Raw genomic sequence first — 18,032 nt, 5'->3', positions numbered from 1 at the left:
AACAGGCAGGAGCAGTTTAATACAGCTAAAACATCACTCTGCTTTAGAAATAGGTAAAAGCAGTCCAATACAGCCAAAATATCACTTTGCTTTAGAAATAGGTAAAAGCAGTCCAATACAGCCAAAATATCACTCTGCTTTAGAAACAGACAGGAGCAGTTTAATACAGCTAAAACATCATTCTGGTTTAGAAACAGGCAGGAGCAGTCCAATACAGCTAAAACATCATCCTGGTTTAAAAACAAGCAGGAGCAGATTAATACAGCTAAAACATCACCCTGCTTTAGAAACAGACAGGAGCAGTCCAATACAGCTAAAACATCATCCTGGTTTGAAAACAAGCAGGAGCAGTTTAATACAGATAAAACATCACCCTGGTTTAGAAACAGGTATTAACAGTCCAATACAGCTAAAATTCTATTTCTTATTAGTTGCTTAAAAATATTTGGCTACTGTTTTTATTTTAAACTGTAGAGATGAACTTCTAAAAATTGTTTTAAATTTTTAAAATGAAATTACTGTATAAGCTGTATTGTAGAAATAAATAAGACAAGAAAATTAATCTTCATTAGTGTTCCCTCATTCAATATATTTAAAATAATGTCAAGCCTGTGTCTGTATTTGACATGTATGTTTTATTCTCATTTCATAGGGGAAAAAAATTTAAACATAAAAGAATTCACACTAAATAAGAAAATATAGTGTAAAATCTAGAATGTACTTCATATTTTGGAAAAAGTGATATATTGTGATTGAAAACAATTACATATACAAAAAAAAACAAATACACAAATTGCTAAATGTTACAAAACACCACATCATTTTAAAAAGCCAGTTCTAGTGATTATTTTCTACCATACAATAAAGGATAAATAAACTAGCATATAAATGACAAAGATTCTTACAGTGACAGCTACTTGCTTGAGGAAAGGATCAAAATCTTGGATAAGGTCCCATCCTTGATGGAAGTATGTAGTGTAAGCATGCATCATAGTCAGCAACTTAAAGAAAGAAAACTTACAGTTATGATACACATTTATAATTTTCATACAAGTTTTGTTAAATAAATAAATAACTAAAACTGTTATTGTGTTTTCAGGTTATCTTTCAAAAATCTATCAAGCACAATAGAAAATGTGGATTCAACAACCTCTTTGCCTGTAATGATAGCACATTCAGCCTTACATCTAAAACAGGTACTTTGTGTACTTACATTACTGACACTTGCAGAAAATAATTGTTTGCTTGCAATGACAGATCCAGGTCATAATTGCAAAATTTCAAACAGTTATTAGTTGATTTGAATATGCAAAGGAATGTGATTGGTCGAGTTATGATGCCATTTGATTTTGCAGAATATATCCTTGATATTATAGGATATTGATGATTTAAAATGGAAGAAAAAACAAAAGGTATGAAAATGTTTGAGAAGCAGTTAATTTTCAAGAACATTACTACCTTTTCCCACTAAAGTGATGGAAAAACAGAAATAAAGAGAAAGGTGAATAGAAGGTAACTGCAATGTACATTTTATCAATGAATGTGTATACATTTCAATAAAATTGAATTAATCAATGAGATTTGGATTAGATATCACATTTTACCATATTTTCAGTACATGCACTAACTACCTGCAACACCTAGTCTTCCACATGATAGTTGATCACTAACTACTGTGACACCTAGTCTTTTACATGATAGTCGAGTACTAACTACTGTGACACAGTCTTTCACATGATAGTCGAGCACTAACTACTGTGACACAGTCTTCCACATGATATTTGACTTCAGTGTTCTTCCCCTTTCCTCATCTTGTTCGAATTTTTGTTAACAAATAAAATAAAAAATGTTCACTGTGGTAAACAAAATAAGAATTTGGTCTAGTATGTTTTCCTTCCCACTTTGTAAAAAAAATCCTTGTGATTGAAAAAAATGGATATTATTTTTAAAATCTGTGCAGCTTAATTATGAACAATTTGTTATTAAAATCAAAACAGTTTTTGTGAAATTTAAATTTGGAGGTCTATATAATTCCAGTCCATAATGTAAAGTATAATGCTATTGTGTTTTTTCCCTGATATTTTTCTTTAAAAAGTCTCCTCTTGAATGGATTCGAACTCAAGACTTTTGCTTGAGACAAACCACAGAGCTGATCTGAATGCTAGCTACAGAGAGCTGAGTGTTGCAGACAAAGTGTGTCCTGGCTTTCATTTTACAGATGCTTTGATGTACAAAAACATGAACAAATTATGAATTACTTATGTATTTTGAATGCATAACTAGAAGAAAAGCAGTATTGCCAACAGTCAGCTAATAACATTATCATGGAATGTTATTCAAATAATGTTGTACAGAATGGTCACTGTTAGGAGTTCAGAAACATAGGAAGGCACTATGAACTAAGTGCTATCATTTAATAAGCATAATATTCAAAACATAAAACAGTGTGACATCAAATTACTTGTTAAGATTTAAAATATAGTGGTTCATATAAAGTAAAAACAACTTACTGTGTCCAAAATTTCAAATCTCTTCTTGGATTGAAGCACACTTAGCTGAAAGAAATATTATTTTATATTATTTTCTAGTAATTGCTAATTAAACTTTTTTTTATATTCAAGTTAATGTCTGAATTCACTTTAATGTCTACATTTAGTATAAGAACCATAATTAGTCAAAAACCAAAAGAATACATAAACTGTTCACACATTTTGTTGTATTTGTAAAAAATAACCTCTTTCTATGAAGAGTGTAACTACTATTGTTTTATAAAACTATGTTTCCATGATATTCTTGGGTACAAATTATTGCTTTAAAGCCCATTGATAGGTTATAATGTCATCTTTGACCTTACATTACTAAAGCACATAAAATTCAAACTACAGGGCCTTTTAATATAAAAGTTGGATTTTTTTGTTAGACATTTATGATATATAATACAATAAAATTACTACATAACATAGTTAATTTAGCACTGTTACAATGTCATACAAATAATATAAAACCATTACTAACTCAGAAGACAAAAGCTTTACACAGCCCTCAAGACACCTTGAAACTTGGTAATAAAATTTGACTTTGCAATCTAGTTCAACTACACAATAAAAGGAGATATATCTGTGATAGTTAAACTGCAAGAGAAAATATAATTTCAGGTTTCAGGTGATATCATTTACAATTTTGTCAGCTTCAGTTACTTGCAAATTGTAAAATAAAATTTGCAGACAGTTGAATTTCACAGTTCTTGATATCATCAACTTCATTATCTCTTCCTTTCAAACTGAGCTAAAAGTGGGCTTCAAACAAGTACAAAGATAAGATTTGTACAGTAGTTTCTCCACAGAGAAATTATATCTGCACAGGTGGGAAACTTAATGATTTTCACCATCTCAATAATAAGTACATCACAAGGCAGAAATTGAAAATTTGGATAAATTTCTTTCAATTACTTCATTTAAAAAAAATTAATATAGCTTACATCAAAAGAAAATTTCAGATCTCAGTGTTTCAGTTATAAATTTATTCTGGTAATAATTTGAGTGGAACAACATCTAACGTAATTTTTCAATAATTGAGGTTGTCATTTTGTACACTAAAAACACAAGGTACCAGCTAGAAAGAGTTAATGAAGTTGTTTGTCAAATTTTGTATAAATATTACTTGAGGACTATTGCATTTATCACTAGTTTTAAAGTTGTAGGCTAGACAGAGAAGACAGCTAGTCAACACCACCTATCACCAAGTCATGGACTATTTCAATTGAAAAGTGGGATTTGACCATAACTCTTTACTGTTATGTACCCAATTGGCCCTAAAATCTGGGAGACTTTTTTTGTGTATGTGTGATAATGGGTGTGACCCACAGAACCTCAGATACATGGTCTGGCAAGTTAACCACTTACTTGAGCAACATAATCTAGTGCTGTATGCTGAAAGCAAGAACGGGTTGCTGTCAGAAGGTTTCCAACTTCTTCAGATTCATGGGGCTTGCTCTTTGGTACTTGCGAGTAACGAATCAGTGCATTATCAAAATCATCACTAATCTTCTCAAAATATCGTTTGCAGTCTTTCGTTTTTCGAATATCACTAAAAACATTAATTATAAAAATAACGTCCCACTAAAATTAAACATTTCACAGATATCACTGTTAGAAATACTACACACTAAAAATACAGCACAGTTTTTACAGTTTCCTTTTTAGGATATTAGAATTATACCAATACAGAAACAATCTTTAAAAACATTTGTTTGATCAAAGATTAATAATTTCTTTGACATAATTTTGATTTATTAATTTCTAATTAAAAATATTTCTAGCCATAAAAACATACAATTTACTATCATATTAATGTGCATTTCTTTGTGCAGTTATTTACTGATATTTAATTTGAATACTAATTAAATAAAATTTCTAATTTGTTGTGAAATTTTAGGTGCTAAAGTTTGAAATTGTTATACACATGAAAATAAAATTCAGGTAATTTAATGTTATAATAAAATTATTTAGGAATCACAGAGGAAAGAATATTTTGCATTTTGTAGATAATGAAAATCACCAAAAATTGAAAATTTTTGGAAAGTTATGTAACAGCCCTTTTGGACATAAAATATTCATACATTCATATAGTTGTGTTTAAATGTCAATAATCAATGATATAAGGATTGGTTAACAGAGCAATTTTTGCTACAGTTTATTCAGTTATTGTTAAGCTAGAGAAAAGGTTAAATAAATTGTATTATTACAAAAATAACCTAAAAACCATTTCAGTGAGAACACAAGTTAGTGATAAAACAGTACAATAAATTGAAATGGATTGTTTACACTTAAATAGATTGGGAGCTGGCTTGTTTGGAAGAGTTATTAACTCAACTGTAAGTGTAATTGTAAACTGGAAGAGAGCCAGAATAATGAGGAAAAATAAGATGTTGAGTGGTATAGAATGGAAACATGATAAAAAGGTAGTTTTAATGGTAGGCTAAACTGTTTTACTATAATACTAAAAGCATAAGAAATAAAATAGATGATATTAAAACACTGATTGAAACAGAGTATTCTAATATAATGGGAATAACTGAAATCTGTCTAAATGTAGACAATTCTGACAGCAAAAAGCCCTTTGAAATAAAGGGTTATACATTGTTCAGTAGGAATAGAGTATTAAAAAAAGGAAGGAGTGAAAGTTGTATGTAAAATAAAAGTTACAGTGTGGTCAAGTGAAGCAATGAGTTTGAATCTATTTGAATTTCTGTTAGTGGTTATAACAGAAGAGTTTTATTTGGAACTTTCTACAGACTACCAGATAAAGCTGATGAGAAATTCTACAAAGATAAAAAAATACATTCATTTATGAAGTTATAATTATGGAAGATTTCAAATTTAAGCATAACAATTGGTAAATAATATCACATTCAGGATGGTTTTCTTCAATAATTGGTTGAGGAACCTACAATAAATAATGCTATTTCAGATTTATTGTTAAATTCTAAAGAAAATGTTGACAGGGTAGAAATTAGAGAACATACAAGTGTAAGTAACAGATGCTCAATTAGATTTACTGTTTTGCTGCATATGAATAAGATTTCAGTTACAATTTCAAAAAAATAAATTTTGAATTAATGAGACAAAAAATTATTTGCTGTGCATTGGGCAACAGGGTATTGGTTCATAAACGTGAGGTTTTCCATTCAACCACTACATGCTACCTCTAGTGGTATGTGAAGGAAATAATATTTGTTATTTTATAAAAAGACATTTCAGTCAAGTTTCTATATGCAGCACCTATGGATATTTATACATTTTGACTGTTGAAATGGCTGCTGGGAAATTGTTATCCTTGCACATTGGTTGGTTTATCATGCATGGAAGCATGTGATTCTGTCATGATAGCCTTATAATGAAGTTCTTTGCATTGGAAATTACGAGGGCTGTTCAAAAAATACGCGAACTGTTTGAATTGCGCAGCTCCAGTTGGTTCCAGGGGAATCCGCTTGGTGTCGCTAGGTTTGCACAGATCAGCTGATTACAACGCCATTTCCCGATTGCAGATATCTTCATTTGTGTATTAGATACGCGGTTTTAAGTGAAGTGCGATATTTTCGTTTTGCAGATTTCAGAATGAATGACCTGAAAGAGCAACAACTTGCTGTGAAATTTTGTGTTAAACTTGGAAAATCTGCGACTGAAACTTTTGCTATGCTTAACACGGCTTACGGTGATGTTGCTATGAAGCGTACGGCATGTTTCAAGTGGCATGAACGTTTTAAGGATGGTCGACAGTCCATTGCAGATGGACGTCCTTCCACGTCAACTGACGACCCACACGTCGACAAAATCAACACCCTGGTGCAGGCAAATCGACGTCTGACTGTCAGGGAGCTTGCTGAAGAGTGTGGGATATCAGTTGGATCTTGTTACGAGATTTTGACTGAAAAATTGAAGATGCATCGCGTTGCTGCGGAATTCAGCCCTCAGAACTCGTGAGTTTTTGGCCAAACACTCGATCACTGTTCTTCCCCACCCCCCCTACTCACCTGACCTTGCTCCTTGCAATTTTTCTTGCTCCCCAAACTCAAAAGACCCTTGAAAGGAAGAAGATTTGAAACGATTCCCGAGATTAAGGCAAATGTGACGAAGGAGCTGGAGGACATTACAAAAGAAGCGTACCAGGACTGTTTCAACAAGTGGAAACACCGTTGGGATAAGTGTGTGCGTTGGGGAGGAGAGTACTTTGAAGGGGTCCCAGACCTGTAACTTCTGAATAAAGTACATTTTGTTTTATGACGTTAGTCCGTGTATTTTTTTTGAACAGACCTCGTATACTGCAAGACTATCGTCAACACACGTGATCATCAGGTAATAGCATAACTGGACCATAATAATGTGGTTAAGAACCAAAATCATTTTAATATACCATATGCAACCTCTGTGAAACACATCAATTGCTTTATTTTGTATGTGCTTACTTTAGTCATTTCACTGTGGCAGCAGCATTTATTCCCTGTGCATAACTTTTAATGTAATTCTGTAATAATTGTAAGGTTTTTCTGCCACATATTCTCAAAGTCACTTAAATAGATAATAGTACCAGATACAATAATTTGTTGTGATATATTTATTCATCTTTTAGTTATGCCAAATATTGTTTTTTGTTACATTTTTAAGATTACTGCTATTATTACGTAATTTACTTATCAGTGCATTCCTTAAATAGATCCAGTAATCAAATTACAATACCTCTTAAGGCTTCTCAAACATTTACCAGTTTTTAAATATTTTTTTTGGAATTATAGGGAAAGAAATCTCCTGCATAAATGGAAAACATAGTTGATCGTGTCTTTTTCTTCTAATTTATCATGGCCGAATACTGATGCATAGTTACTGATGTAAAGTAACAAACGTCAAAGATTTCCCAGAATTTATCATAAAACTTCAATGTAAGAATATAGTCCCACAAAAGATATAAAATTGTCCCATGTTTCTGTGATTGCACCCACAATATTTAAGAGGAATACAGGGAAATAAGGTTAGTACGTGCTAGAGATTTTATGGCCCAATACACACATACAGTGCTATCATGCCAGAAACTCTATGTATATCTCATTGAAAAAGGTAACTGAAACATAAGCATTCCATAAATAATAATAAAAAAAATTCTCATATACTCACGTTTTTATGAAATCATTTAAGTTCTTAATGATGGAACGCTGTGCTTGATCAATTAGTATCTTTAAAAAATAGAAAGAAAACATTTCTGAAACAAGACACTGTTTCATTCCTCCCTTATTTACTACCATTCCACTCATTATGAACTCCACATTTCAGTTAATTTTAAAAGCAAATACATGTATTACTATACTTTAGCTTACTTTCATTTCTTTATATTTCCACAAACAATGATACTAACATAAAATAATTTCAAACCTTATTCTTATATACAAATACATTTTTGATATTTCTTAAAGCTCTTTAAATGGTTACTTTTTACATAAATAAAAACAACAGCAATGTATCGACATTCATTGCTGTATTTTATTATATAATACACCAATTTGTTACCATCTAGGAGCTCTCAACTATTGGGGAATGTCTTGCAGGAGATGAATGATGATAGTTTTCTGAGCAGAGTACAGCTGATAATACAGTAATTTAAAACTAAAAAGCTGTCCTTACAAGCAGAGAACCAAGAAAAATTACTTTGAATTTAACTGAGTTTCAGTGATCATTGTTCACACCAGATTAAACAAATTTGTTGTATTTTGGGGCATTGAAAAACAAAGAAACAAGAGCACAATCTTCTTCATATGTCTATTTGTCAAGAACAACTTTGCACTGCCAGGTGTAATCTGCAGTTTGTTCACTTCAACCCCACTATGGTATCTTGTTTTGTGTTCTGTGGACCTTTTTTGATGAAACTCTCTGCTCATCTCAGGTAGTGGCCTGCAGCCAATTGACTTGCAACTGCTTGCCTGTTTTGTCTTGAACATCACGATCCCGAAGAATGCGCTTCCACTCACTATTGCTCTCTGCTGACGATGCCTTTTTCTTGGAGTTCCATACTGACATCACCTTAGACACTTACTCAGGAAACATCAGAAAATTGAGCTGTCTTGGTCACTGAAGCACCTGTGAAATGTTCCCCACCAATCACCCCTCTTCCAACATCACTGGGGTGGGGGTCTCCTCTTGCAGTCATGTTAGTCTTGATTATAGGCAACCAGGCCTATCCAGTATTTTCATACATAACCCTATGCATGCTTGGATGTTATTTTCTTAATTAACAGATGAGCCACACCTGTGTGGTAACTGATGCATATAAAATACTTGTTCTCATTCATTTACCAAGTGTTTCCATTCTTTTGCCCACTACCTGTACATCATTCTAACAACAACCAAAATATTGATGTCAATTGATCATAATACTAGATATAGCTATTTAAATATGTAATGAAGCATAACTGTACTTAATATTACAATTTCTTATCCATTCTTACATACAAGTAATTATTACCATAAGATCTAAAATGTTTTGTTCAGAAAAAAAAAAACAAATATTTTGAATATTGTAATGCATTAAGCTTTATTTATAAGTACACATAAACAATTCTACAGTTTTGAAGAAGTTAGATCTTACCGATTGATACTTGTTAATCTCTGTCATTGCATGGATCAATTTACTGAGAGGATTCTGAAAAATAACAACCAAAACACTCACTTTACCAGCACAGATTAATCTAATAATTAAGTAGTAACATCAATAAACTGAAGTACTTAACCCTTTCCAGCCTAATGGCAATAAAATAAGAAAGTATTCATTTACAGCATTCATGCATGTGGGATGAGTAGGTAATGTTATTAAATGTATATGAACCACAGTTTCTTTAGTGAACAAATCACAGACGTGATGTGGTATTTCTTGGTAAAAATTATGTATTTATTAACCCTTCAAAATTGGGCATTTGTGCATATTATGATCTCTTACAGAGTGACACTCAAAATTTAAACAATTTTGTTATTAATGTATCTCAAATTTTGCAGGAAAATGTAGTTCATAATTAAAATATTCTAATTATGTAAGTTTTTATTTTTAATTTCCAAAAAAAAAGGAAAAACTCGATCTTCATTCTTCCATGTACCTGTCAATTTTTCCACTTCAGTAAAGGAAACTCAAACTATGCTTAATTAAAAGAAAAAAATATAAAATTTGCACATATAACCATCTTAAGTTGCTAGGATACCAATAAATTTGTTAACTTCCTCTCTCTCTCTCCAAGGTAGTTTTACTAATCAACTTAACGTGGCTAATAAACAATTTCGTGAACAATAGGAAGAGCAAATTATCCTCAAAGTAAGGCTTATCACAACCATTTGGTTTTGGCATATATTAGTACACAGTTACTTGCTGTTTCTTTGTCTGTGATCATTTTGCTCCTACTCCAAACAGTTAAAATAAATTTAACCTATTTATAGCTTACTTTGAAAATCAGGTAAATTATAGCCATATTTAGGTTTTTATTCTTGCAACTGATATATTTTTTGTTGTAAAATGTATATCTGAAAGCTACATGGATAATTGATGGGAGGATTACAGATAATGGTTGCAAATTCAGCAATAAAACTGAAAACATTATGAGAAAATACATGTGAATTTTATTTGTTGAAGTTGGTTGGTAATTTATAACATTTTGATCAATACTGTAGTCAGTGGATAGGAACAAATGGTATTATTTATCTTATTCAATATTTACAAACTTTTTATTTCATTGTACACTGATGATTTCTGTACAGTAAGTGTTAAGTACAGAAAAGAGATATAGTTTTACAAATAAAACTTTACATTTCATTCAGAAGGTTCTCAAAATTACACAAATTAATATTAGGATGAAAAGATATTTTTTAATTCTAACCATGAAAATAATCTTTTGCTCAGACTGACTTTGAAAAAGCTTCTGAATTTCATATCCAAGTATTTTGTACTTTATTTTTAAAAAAATCAGTTTTTTTATGTGCAAGAATTAATGTTACTAAAAATTTGCTACATTTTTTTATGATACCCTAAATAAATTCAGAATTATAGTTTAGCTTCAATGTGATCAAGCTCATGAATGTTTGATTTATCAAACATGTATTTCATTTGACTATCATAAAATTTATCTTTAGTATAGTCAAATTTTCTGTATTAACTTCTTTGGACTGACCTTAAAAGTTACTTTTTAGAACAAACTAGCCAGTTTCATCAACTGTATTTATTCAATTTACAATTTTGTCTTGGTTGTAAATAGTGAAGAAAATAATTAAGCAACCAACAGGAAAAATTCATCCTTACCACAACTGTTGTGTCTCCCTTGAAGTAAGTTACAAGTTCCCATATCCCATTAATGAAGAAACTGAAACACAAAGTTCAAAATAATCAAATGTGTAGTAACAAAGTTTATCAATTTATTCAGGATCAAGTGTAAAAAAAATTATATTATTGATGACATGTACATAAAGTTTTAGCATAATATAGTCATAGCATATACTCAAATATTTATATAACAAAAATGTTTGTCTTGATGACAACAAATATATGACAGTTTAGCATTCAAGTTACAAAAATTGATGCTCTTTTATAAAAATTCTCTTCCCCCCCCCACCAGTACACAATGTTAAAATATTGGTTTTCAAGAAGTTCTAAGAACACTCAAAAATATACTATACAAATTTTTATTTTTTAAACCAAACTTTAAGTTTCTTCTAACTACCCATGAAAACTCTTTTGATAAAAATAAAATCATGATCTGGATATTATATCTATTAAGTTGGTAATATCTTTGGGAAACAAAAATTCTTGCTCTATTAAATATATATATATATACACACAGATAAAGGGTGAAAAAACTTACGCCTTGGAATTGAGATATGTTTTTCCAGAGTCTACCATGCCATTGCATAAACGTACTAGCTGTGAGAAATAAAAATGCATTAAACAATTACATTAAATAGTCAATGGTGTCCCATGTTAATAAATAGTTTGAGAGCAAGCAACTCATGTGACAAAAAACAAACAAAAAAACACAGTTATGTGCAAAGAAACAACAGATACAAATAATACAATCTTCACAGCACCTATGTTCATAAATGTACAAGATAATAAACAACTATCTTGTAGTTATCAAATTACTATGCCAGAATATTTAGTCAGAATTTATTAATAATTAAATATTATGGGACATAGAAATACCACTAGATGCTAAATATATTACCAACTGCTTTGCAGTAACTTTTAAAAGCCAAAAATACAGGAAATGTTTATGAAACATAGGAATTTTTGAAGGAAAATGGCTTAAATTATTGGTAGTTTTGGCATATATGATATTGCAGTTGGAAATGTTAGAAAACCAGTCTCTGATTATGTGTGCATACATGTACATAGAAATAACATAAGCAACAGTATGCTTAGCATCAATGAAACAGGCCTCTACCATCCCATTACAGCCTTTTACAAAAAAATCAGGTGGATCAAAATAATTTTATAACATAAAATGATTTGCACATTTCTACTTTAATGAAACAACTTTAACTTTTCCTTAAAAAAAAATGCTTTATGTTATGAAATAATAAAAAAGGAATCTTTTCTGGTATGACACTGAATATAAATTAACACAAAATAATATACTATAAGCATAATACTGATATTCCTTAAGTGCAGTAACTTTACATAGTATGCAATAAATAGTAGTATTTCAAATTCACAAATATTTTTAACATACCATGATATGATTAAAGATGTTACACTTAGCATTCAAGTTGGTTCTTAAAATCAAAGTTCAAAATAATTGTCAATTTACTTACCAATATCAGTCAAAATACAAGAGATAAGAGCTTTTTAGTGGTATAAAAAGTATGCTGAAAAGAACTGACTATCATTATAATACTCTGATCATATCTTTAAACTAAGGTACAACTATGATCGAGTACAATGTTATAAAATAAGAAGGCAGTGATAGTTTTACTTTACACTGCTACATAAGAAGTTTAAAAGTCAGCTTGATTATAGAAGCTGAACTTTATTTCTTTTTCCTTTCTTGGAAGATATACCACTATTAAGAGACTCATAATTATTGTATTTTCTTCAGTTTCTTTTCAGAAGATGTTGAATTAGATAATTTATCAGATGATGTCTTTGATTTCTGTGAAGAATATAATAAACTTTGGTGAGAACTAGAGGGTTTATTAGATATCTTATTTGACTTCTCTTGGTAAGATATGACTACAAGTAGAAGATCCCTCTTCTGGTTTACAAAGATCATTACATAGTAATTTATTTCTCTGTGAATTTATACCATGTGTCTTTCTGTACAATGCTAATTCCTCTTTAGAAGCTTCTTTCTTGCTTCACCAAGCATGAGCTAGAGACAACTCATCTTAAAAACTCTCTCTCATCACTACAGATCCTATTCTGGCAATGGCTTCTTTGACTAGGGTATCTGCTGTATTCATCTCTGTCTTTTGCTTTGCTTCCTGGGCTTCCAAGTGCTCTTTTTGATCTGATGTTTTCCTCTCATTTATCAGTTGATCTCACCTCTCTTTCTGTTATTATTCTTATCTATACTCTCTCTTATTTCATTCTCTTTCCATATTATTTTCTCCTGTACTTCAGAGCAAGCATTGTATGTAGCAAAGGACTGTCTTGCAGTATGTTTTAGTTTCTGAATAATATTTAAATAAAAATCTACATTCTGGAACATGACTGGCCTGTAAACTATGGTCATCACAACAGACATTGTCTCCCATTGCCACTGTTTTTTTTTTTGTTTTTTTACCACACTGTGAATTCTCTTAAAAGTTGGATTTTGTGCTAATTACAAACTAATCATGTGATTTTGATCAACAACACTCAAGTCAATTATTACCCGTGCATCGGCAATGTATGTGTTGTCATGATGTGAACATATCTTAAACTGATGCAATGGAGTATATTGCAACATAAACATCTTGATTGCAGTCCTCAAAAACAGAATCAAATTTTACTTTCAAAATAACACATTACACATGGATACTGAAGTCATAACAAATTGTATTTTTGTGTAAATACCAAGTTCAGAGTCAGTTGTTTTCATGTACTAAAGTCAGTCAGGGCTAAGAAATAATGCCAATGCCATCTTCATGTCTTTGCAGGCATGCAAATAAATCTGAACAAGCATTGTACATGGTTTTATGGACAAAATATTTATATAACTTTGTGTCTTAGTCTCAGTCAGTATAAACCTTAATACAATGCTTAATTTATATATCTGTCTCACAACAATAAAAACACAGACAGCCAGATCCATAAACACAGTATAACCAGGCCAGAAAAGTCATAATCTGTTGAACTAAGCCAGCTAATCTAACATCACAGTTTTTCTAAAAGCAAAAACAGACTTCTAAAAAAAAGTTTTTATTTCAAATATTAACTGAACTATATATTTTTATGAATTAGCATTTCATGATGCACATAAACTGTTGTGATATTGACTGATATAAACAACCAAATTATGCAATGATGCACACTGACTTTATATACATGTGCTCAGATTGGTGTTACACACTTTCAAATCTGCATGCATTCAGTTCTGCATGCTACCTGGTACTGTAAGTACCATGTTTTGTTAGTGCTATACAATATTTGTTAAATAATGGAGATGAGCTTGAACTACTGATATGCTAGCTTCTGTTATCTGAAATACTTATACTTGTATCATTTTTTGAAGCATTCTTTATGACACAAAATGGGCAATTTTACAGGAAAACAATCTTCCAAGTTTAGGAATATATAGGAAAACAAAGAGAGCAAAAATACAATAATTTAAACTAATTTTCAAGATTGAAGGAATCTGGACTAAAATATAAATTACAGGAAATATAGGAACTGGTAACTAAGCATATGTCTGATGTATGAAGTAATGGTAATGTTTGAAATATTACTGAGCACACACATCTGATCTAAACGTACTGGTAAATGCTAACAGTGAAATCTATAAGTTACTGGTAAACACTAACAGTGAAATCTATAAGTTACTGGTAAACACTAACAGTGAAATCTATAAGTTACTGGTAAACACTAACAGTGAAATCTATAAGTTACTGGTAAAAGCTAACAGTAAGATCTATAAGTTACTGGTAAACACTAACAGTGAAATCTATAAGTTACTGGTAAACACTAACAGTGAAATCTATAAGTTACTGGTAAACACTAACAGTGAAATCTATAAGTTACTGGTAAAAGCTAACAGTGAAATCTTTAAGTTACTGGTAAAAGCTAACAGTAAGATCTATAAGTTACTGGTAAACACTAACAGTGAAATCTATAAGTTACTGGTAAACACTAACAGTGAAATCTATAAGTTACTGGTAAACACTAACAGTGAAATCTATAAGTTACTGGTAAACACTAACAGTGAAATCTATAAGTTACTGGTAAACACTAACAGTGAAATCTATAAGTTACTGGTAAACACTAACAGTGAAATCTATAAGTTGCTGGTAAATGCTAACAGTGAGATCTATAAGTTAGTGGTAAACACTAACAGTAAGATCTATAAGTTGCTGGTAAATGCTAACAGTAAGATCTATAAGTTGCTGGTAAATGCTAACAGTGAGATCTATAAGTTACTGGTAAACACTAACAGTGATAAAAAGCATACAATTGGATTATAAAGTACCAGTAAATGCTAAAAATGTTATGAAGTGTACATCTTATCTACAAAGTACTGGAAAAATTAGATGAACATTTAATATAAGAATCTGTTAAAAGTTATAACTTCCTAAGGAATGCCAAATAAGAAATAAAATATTGTATACCAATAACTTATAGCAGAGAGGCATAAACAGCATAAAGCACAAAACCCAAGAAACCCTGTACTTACTGTTTAAAAAATGAACCAGTAAGTAGACTTACATCAAGAGATTTGAGAAACCTACAATGACTGTACAGTATCTTTACTGCTGTTCTTCAAGTCATTCTTAGTCATCCATATCTTACAAAATACTTACTGCAGCATGAAATATAACTGCTTTGAATGGACTTTTACACTCATTTCTTCTGTCTCAATAAAATGTAGAGCACTTAACTCTAAATATAAATCTTGCACGTTTATCGGTTATTTCATAAATCTATATTTCACTCCAAACCAGTAATATGTTATTAAAAATAAAGAAAATCTTTCATGTCAGGATTTTAGACACATGAAAACAGCTCTATATTCTTTCTCTTAAACAAATAAACTACCTTTTCTAACTTTGCTTCAAGCTGTTCAGTTAGTTCTTCACTTTCTTCTACAGCAGCCCTATGAAATACGATTGGTTTTATAAAAACAATTCACCTTTTCATTAATAATTAAGATTATGACATCATGTACCCACGATCACACAGTTATAAAAAAAAAAAAGCCTTAAAAGAGATTATAAGTTCCAATGTAATAAAATATACAAGCTTTTATACATAAAACAAATGTACAGGATGTACCACATATGGCCAAGTCCATCAGCTATTGGTACCCTTATGAAGCTGAAATAGCAAATGATTTCAAACAGTTTAAAAAATGAAGCATTCAAAAAACAGGGGTTAATGTCAAGCATTACTTAGACAAGTACTTTTATATGGTAAAATTTAAAGTGACTTTAACCCATCATTTAAGTGCAAGAAACAGTGTCCTATACTCAAATTAAAAGCTTTCAGGCTTCATAACCACAAAACTGGCTGGCAGCTTGCCAAAATAATTTGTCTGTATGTAAACACAGAAGAAACTAGTGTCAACAATCACAGTGAATTGCAATAACTATGACACTTTACAGACATAATAATTTTAATTTTACAGGGGTTAAAGCCCTTGTTTCAGCTTTAATATTCTCAACAGGATATTGACTGAAAAATCATAAGTTTCTAGCAATATGTATTTAAAATTATATCAGAAATTAAAGTTTAATGGAAAAAAATAAAAACATACAGAGCAAAAACAATTCAAAACTTTCACTAACAAAATAGATATTCTGATGTACCAAAGATCAACAAACTTCAAAATAATATGTAAACAAAGCCTACACTAAAATATGTAAAGCTAATGAAAGTTCTTTGCTGTCTATCAATTTATTTTTTGTTCAGTAAAACTTTGACTTCTGATATAATGTGAAATACATACTGCTAGAAACTTATTTATGATTCTTCAGGCAATATCCTATTGAGAATGTTAAAGTTGAAACAAGGACTTTAGCCCCTGTAAAATTAAAATTATTATGTCTGTAAAGTGTCATAGTTATTGCAATTCACTGTTATTGTTGACACTAGTTTCTTCTGTGTTTACATACAAACTGGTGATCCAGGAAAGTTGTCAGCCAGTTTCATGGATGTAAAATATGAAAGCATAATGAAGAAACTTCTTTTCCATCAAATTTTGATTTTTCAAAGTTTCATTGAACAAAAAATAAAAACCAGCAGAGGAAAGAACAATTCAAAACTTTCATTAACAAAAATATTGTGATGCTTCATAGATCAACAAACTCCAAAACAATTTGAAAATGAAGCCTATACTAAAATATGCAATATTAGTGTATTAAACATCTATTAAAACAATAATGCTAAAACATTCAATGTTATAATTTTACAGCAGTAAGTAGATTTCACAATAAACTATTCTAATAGTGTAAAAAAGAAACAAACAATAAAACAATTCCTTAGCCAAAACTTTAAAAACATTTCAGTTGAGTGAAAAATCTGAAAAACAAACTGTCAACGACTTCTTAACAATAAAATAATTATAGCACAATAACGTATAAAAAATTCCTATCAACAGACACTTTTTAAGTATGTCATAGAATAACTTCAAAACAAAGTTCAAACAACATAAGTATTTTAATGTAACAGTATTTTCTCATGATGAAACTGTAGAATGGATGGTAACTGCCTGTTGTGGAGACCCAAGAATAGAGAACATTTCAAAAGTCTTCCACCTTTCGTCTTCTTTCAAAAATATTTTTTCAATTCCATGCTTTCAAATATAATTCATTACTAAAAGAATAAATCTCAAGAATGATGTTTAGCTGCTCCATCAAATGGTCATCAACTAGGTTTTTTCCAAAACCCTTGTGATACATCACTCAATAACAAGCTCCCTCATAATTCATGAGACTTTCTTCAACTTTCAGCAGTTTGTAGCTGTACTTACATGCATAGTTAGGTCTATTCTGGTAACTCACAGCTGCAAGAGTCACTTTTTAAAGACACTAAAGGAATGAAGAGAGGGAATACACCTGTTTTGTAAGTACTTATTTGAATTTATGCTTAATGTAAACAATACAGATATCATGTCTGTATTCTAGCCATATCCACATTGAAGAATGGAGGAATTTCAAGAGGAAGAGAAAAAAAAAATTAACTAGAAAAATTATTATTACACAAAACAAATGGAAAGTATAGAGATAAAAAAGTGAACCTTACCAGAACAACCATGAATAACATTTGTGAATTTTTGAATATGAAGCTTTCTAGCTAAGTCAAAAAGAATATGTAGGTAT

The 18,032-nt window shown here is 30.5% G+C and overlaps 1 protein-coding gene across 9 annotated transcripts in view; it reads right to left on the bottom strand.

Annotated features, from left to right (window-relative positions):
• Positions 1-18,032, bottom strand: part of LOC143235838 (arf-GAP with coiled-coil, ANK repeat and PH domain-containing protein 2-like) — a 74,611-nt gene that overhangs the window by 35,760 nt on the left and 20,819 nt on the right. For 3 of the 9 annotated variants that reach the window (XR_013019384.1, XR_013019383.1, XM_076474072.1), the window contains exons 1-9: positions 15,988-16,131; positions 15,751-15,808; positions 11,384-11,442; positions 10,825-10,885; positions 9,133-9,186; positions 7,668-7,726; positions 3,903-4,086; positions 2,511-2,555; positions 906-1,001 (exon numbers count right to left, since the gene is read on the bottom strand). Coding sequence is in view for 4 of the 9 variants with exons in the window: in XM_076474072.1 (XP_076330187.1) it covers positions 906-1,001; positions 2,511-2,555; positions 3,903-4,086; positions 7,668-7,726; positions 9,133-9,186; positions 10,825-10,885; positions 11,384-11,442; positions 15,751-15,808; positions 15,988-16,100 (729 nt within the window). In the remaining 5 variants the exon portion in view is untranslated. Of the gene's footprint in view, positions 1-905; positions 1,002-2,510; positions 2,556-3,902; positions 4,087-7,667; positions 7,727-9,132; positions 9,187-10,824; positions 10,886-11,383; positions 11,443-15,750; positions 15,809-15,987; positions 16,135-18,032 lie in introns of those variants that run through there. The other 6 variants (XR_013019386.1, XR_013019387.1, XM_076474070.1 and 3 more) reach the window with 4 other exon arrangements.

The sequence above is a fragment of the Tachypleus tridentatus genome, chromosome 12, assembly GCF_004210375.1.
Source record: "Tachypleus tridentatus isolate NWPU-2018 chromosome 12, ASM421037v1, whole genome shotgun sequence".
NCBI classification, from domain to species: Eukaryota; Metazoa; Arthropoda; class Merostomata; order Xiphosura; family Limulidae; genus Tachypleus; species Tachypleus tridentatus.
The sequence above is the reverse complement of the archived record's forward strand: the minus strand, read 5'-3'. Positions and strand labels throughout refer to the sequence as shown.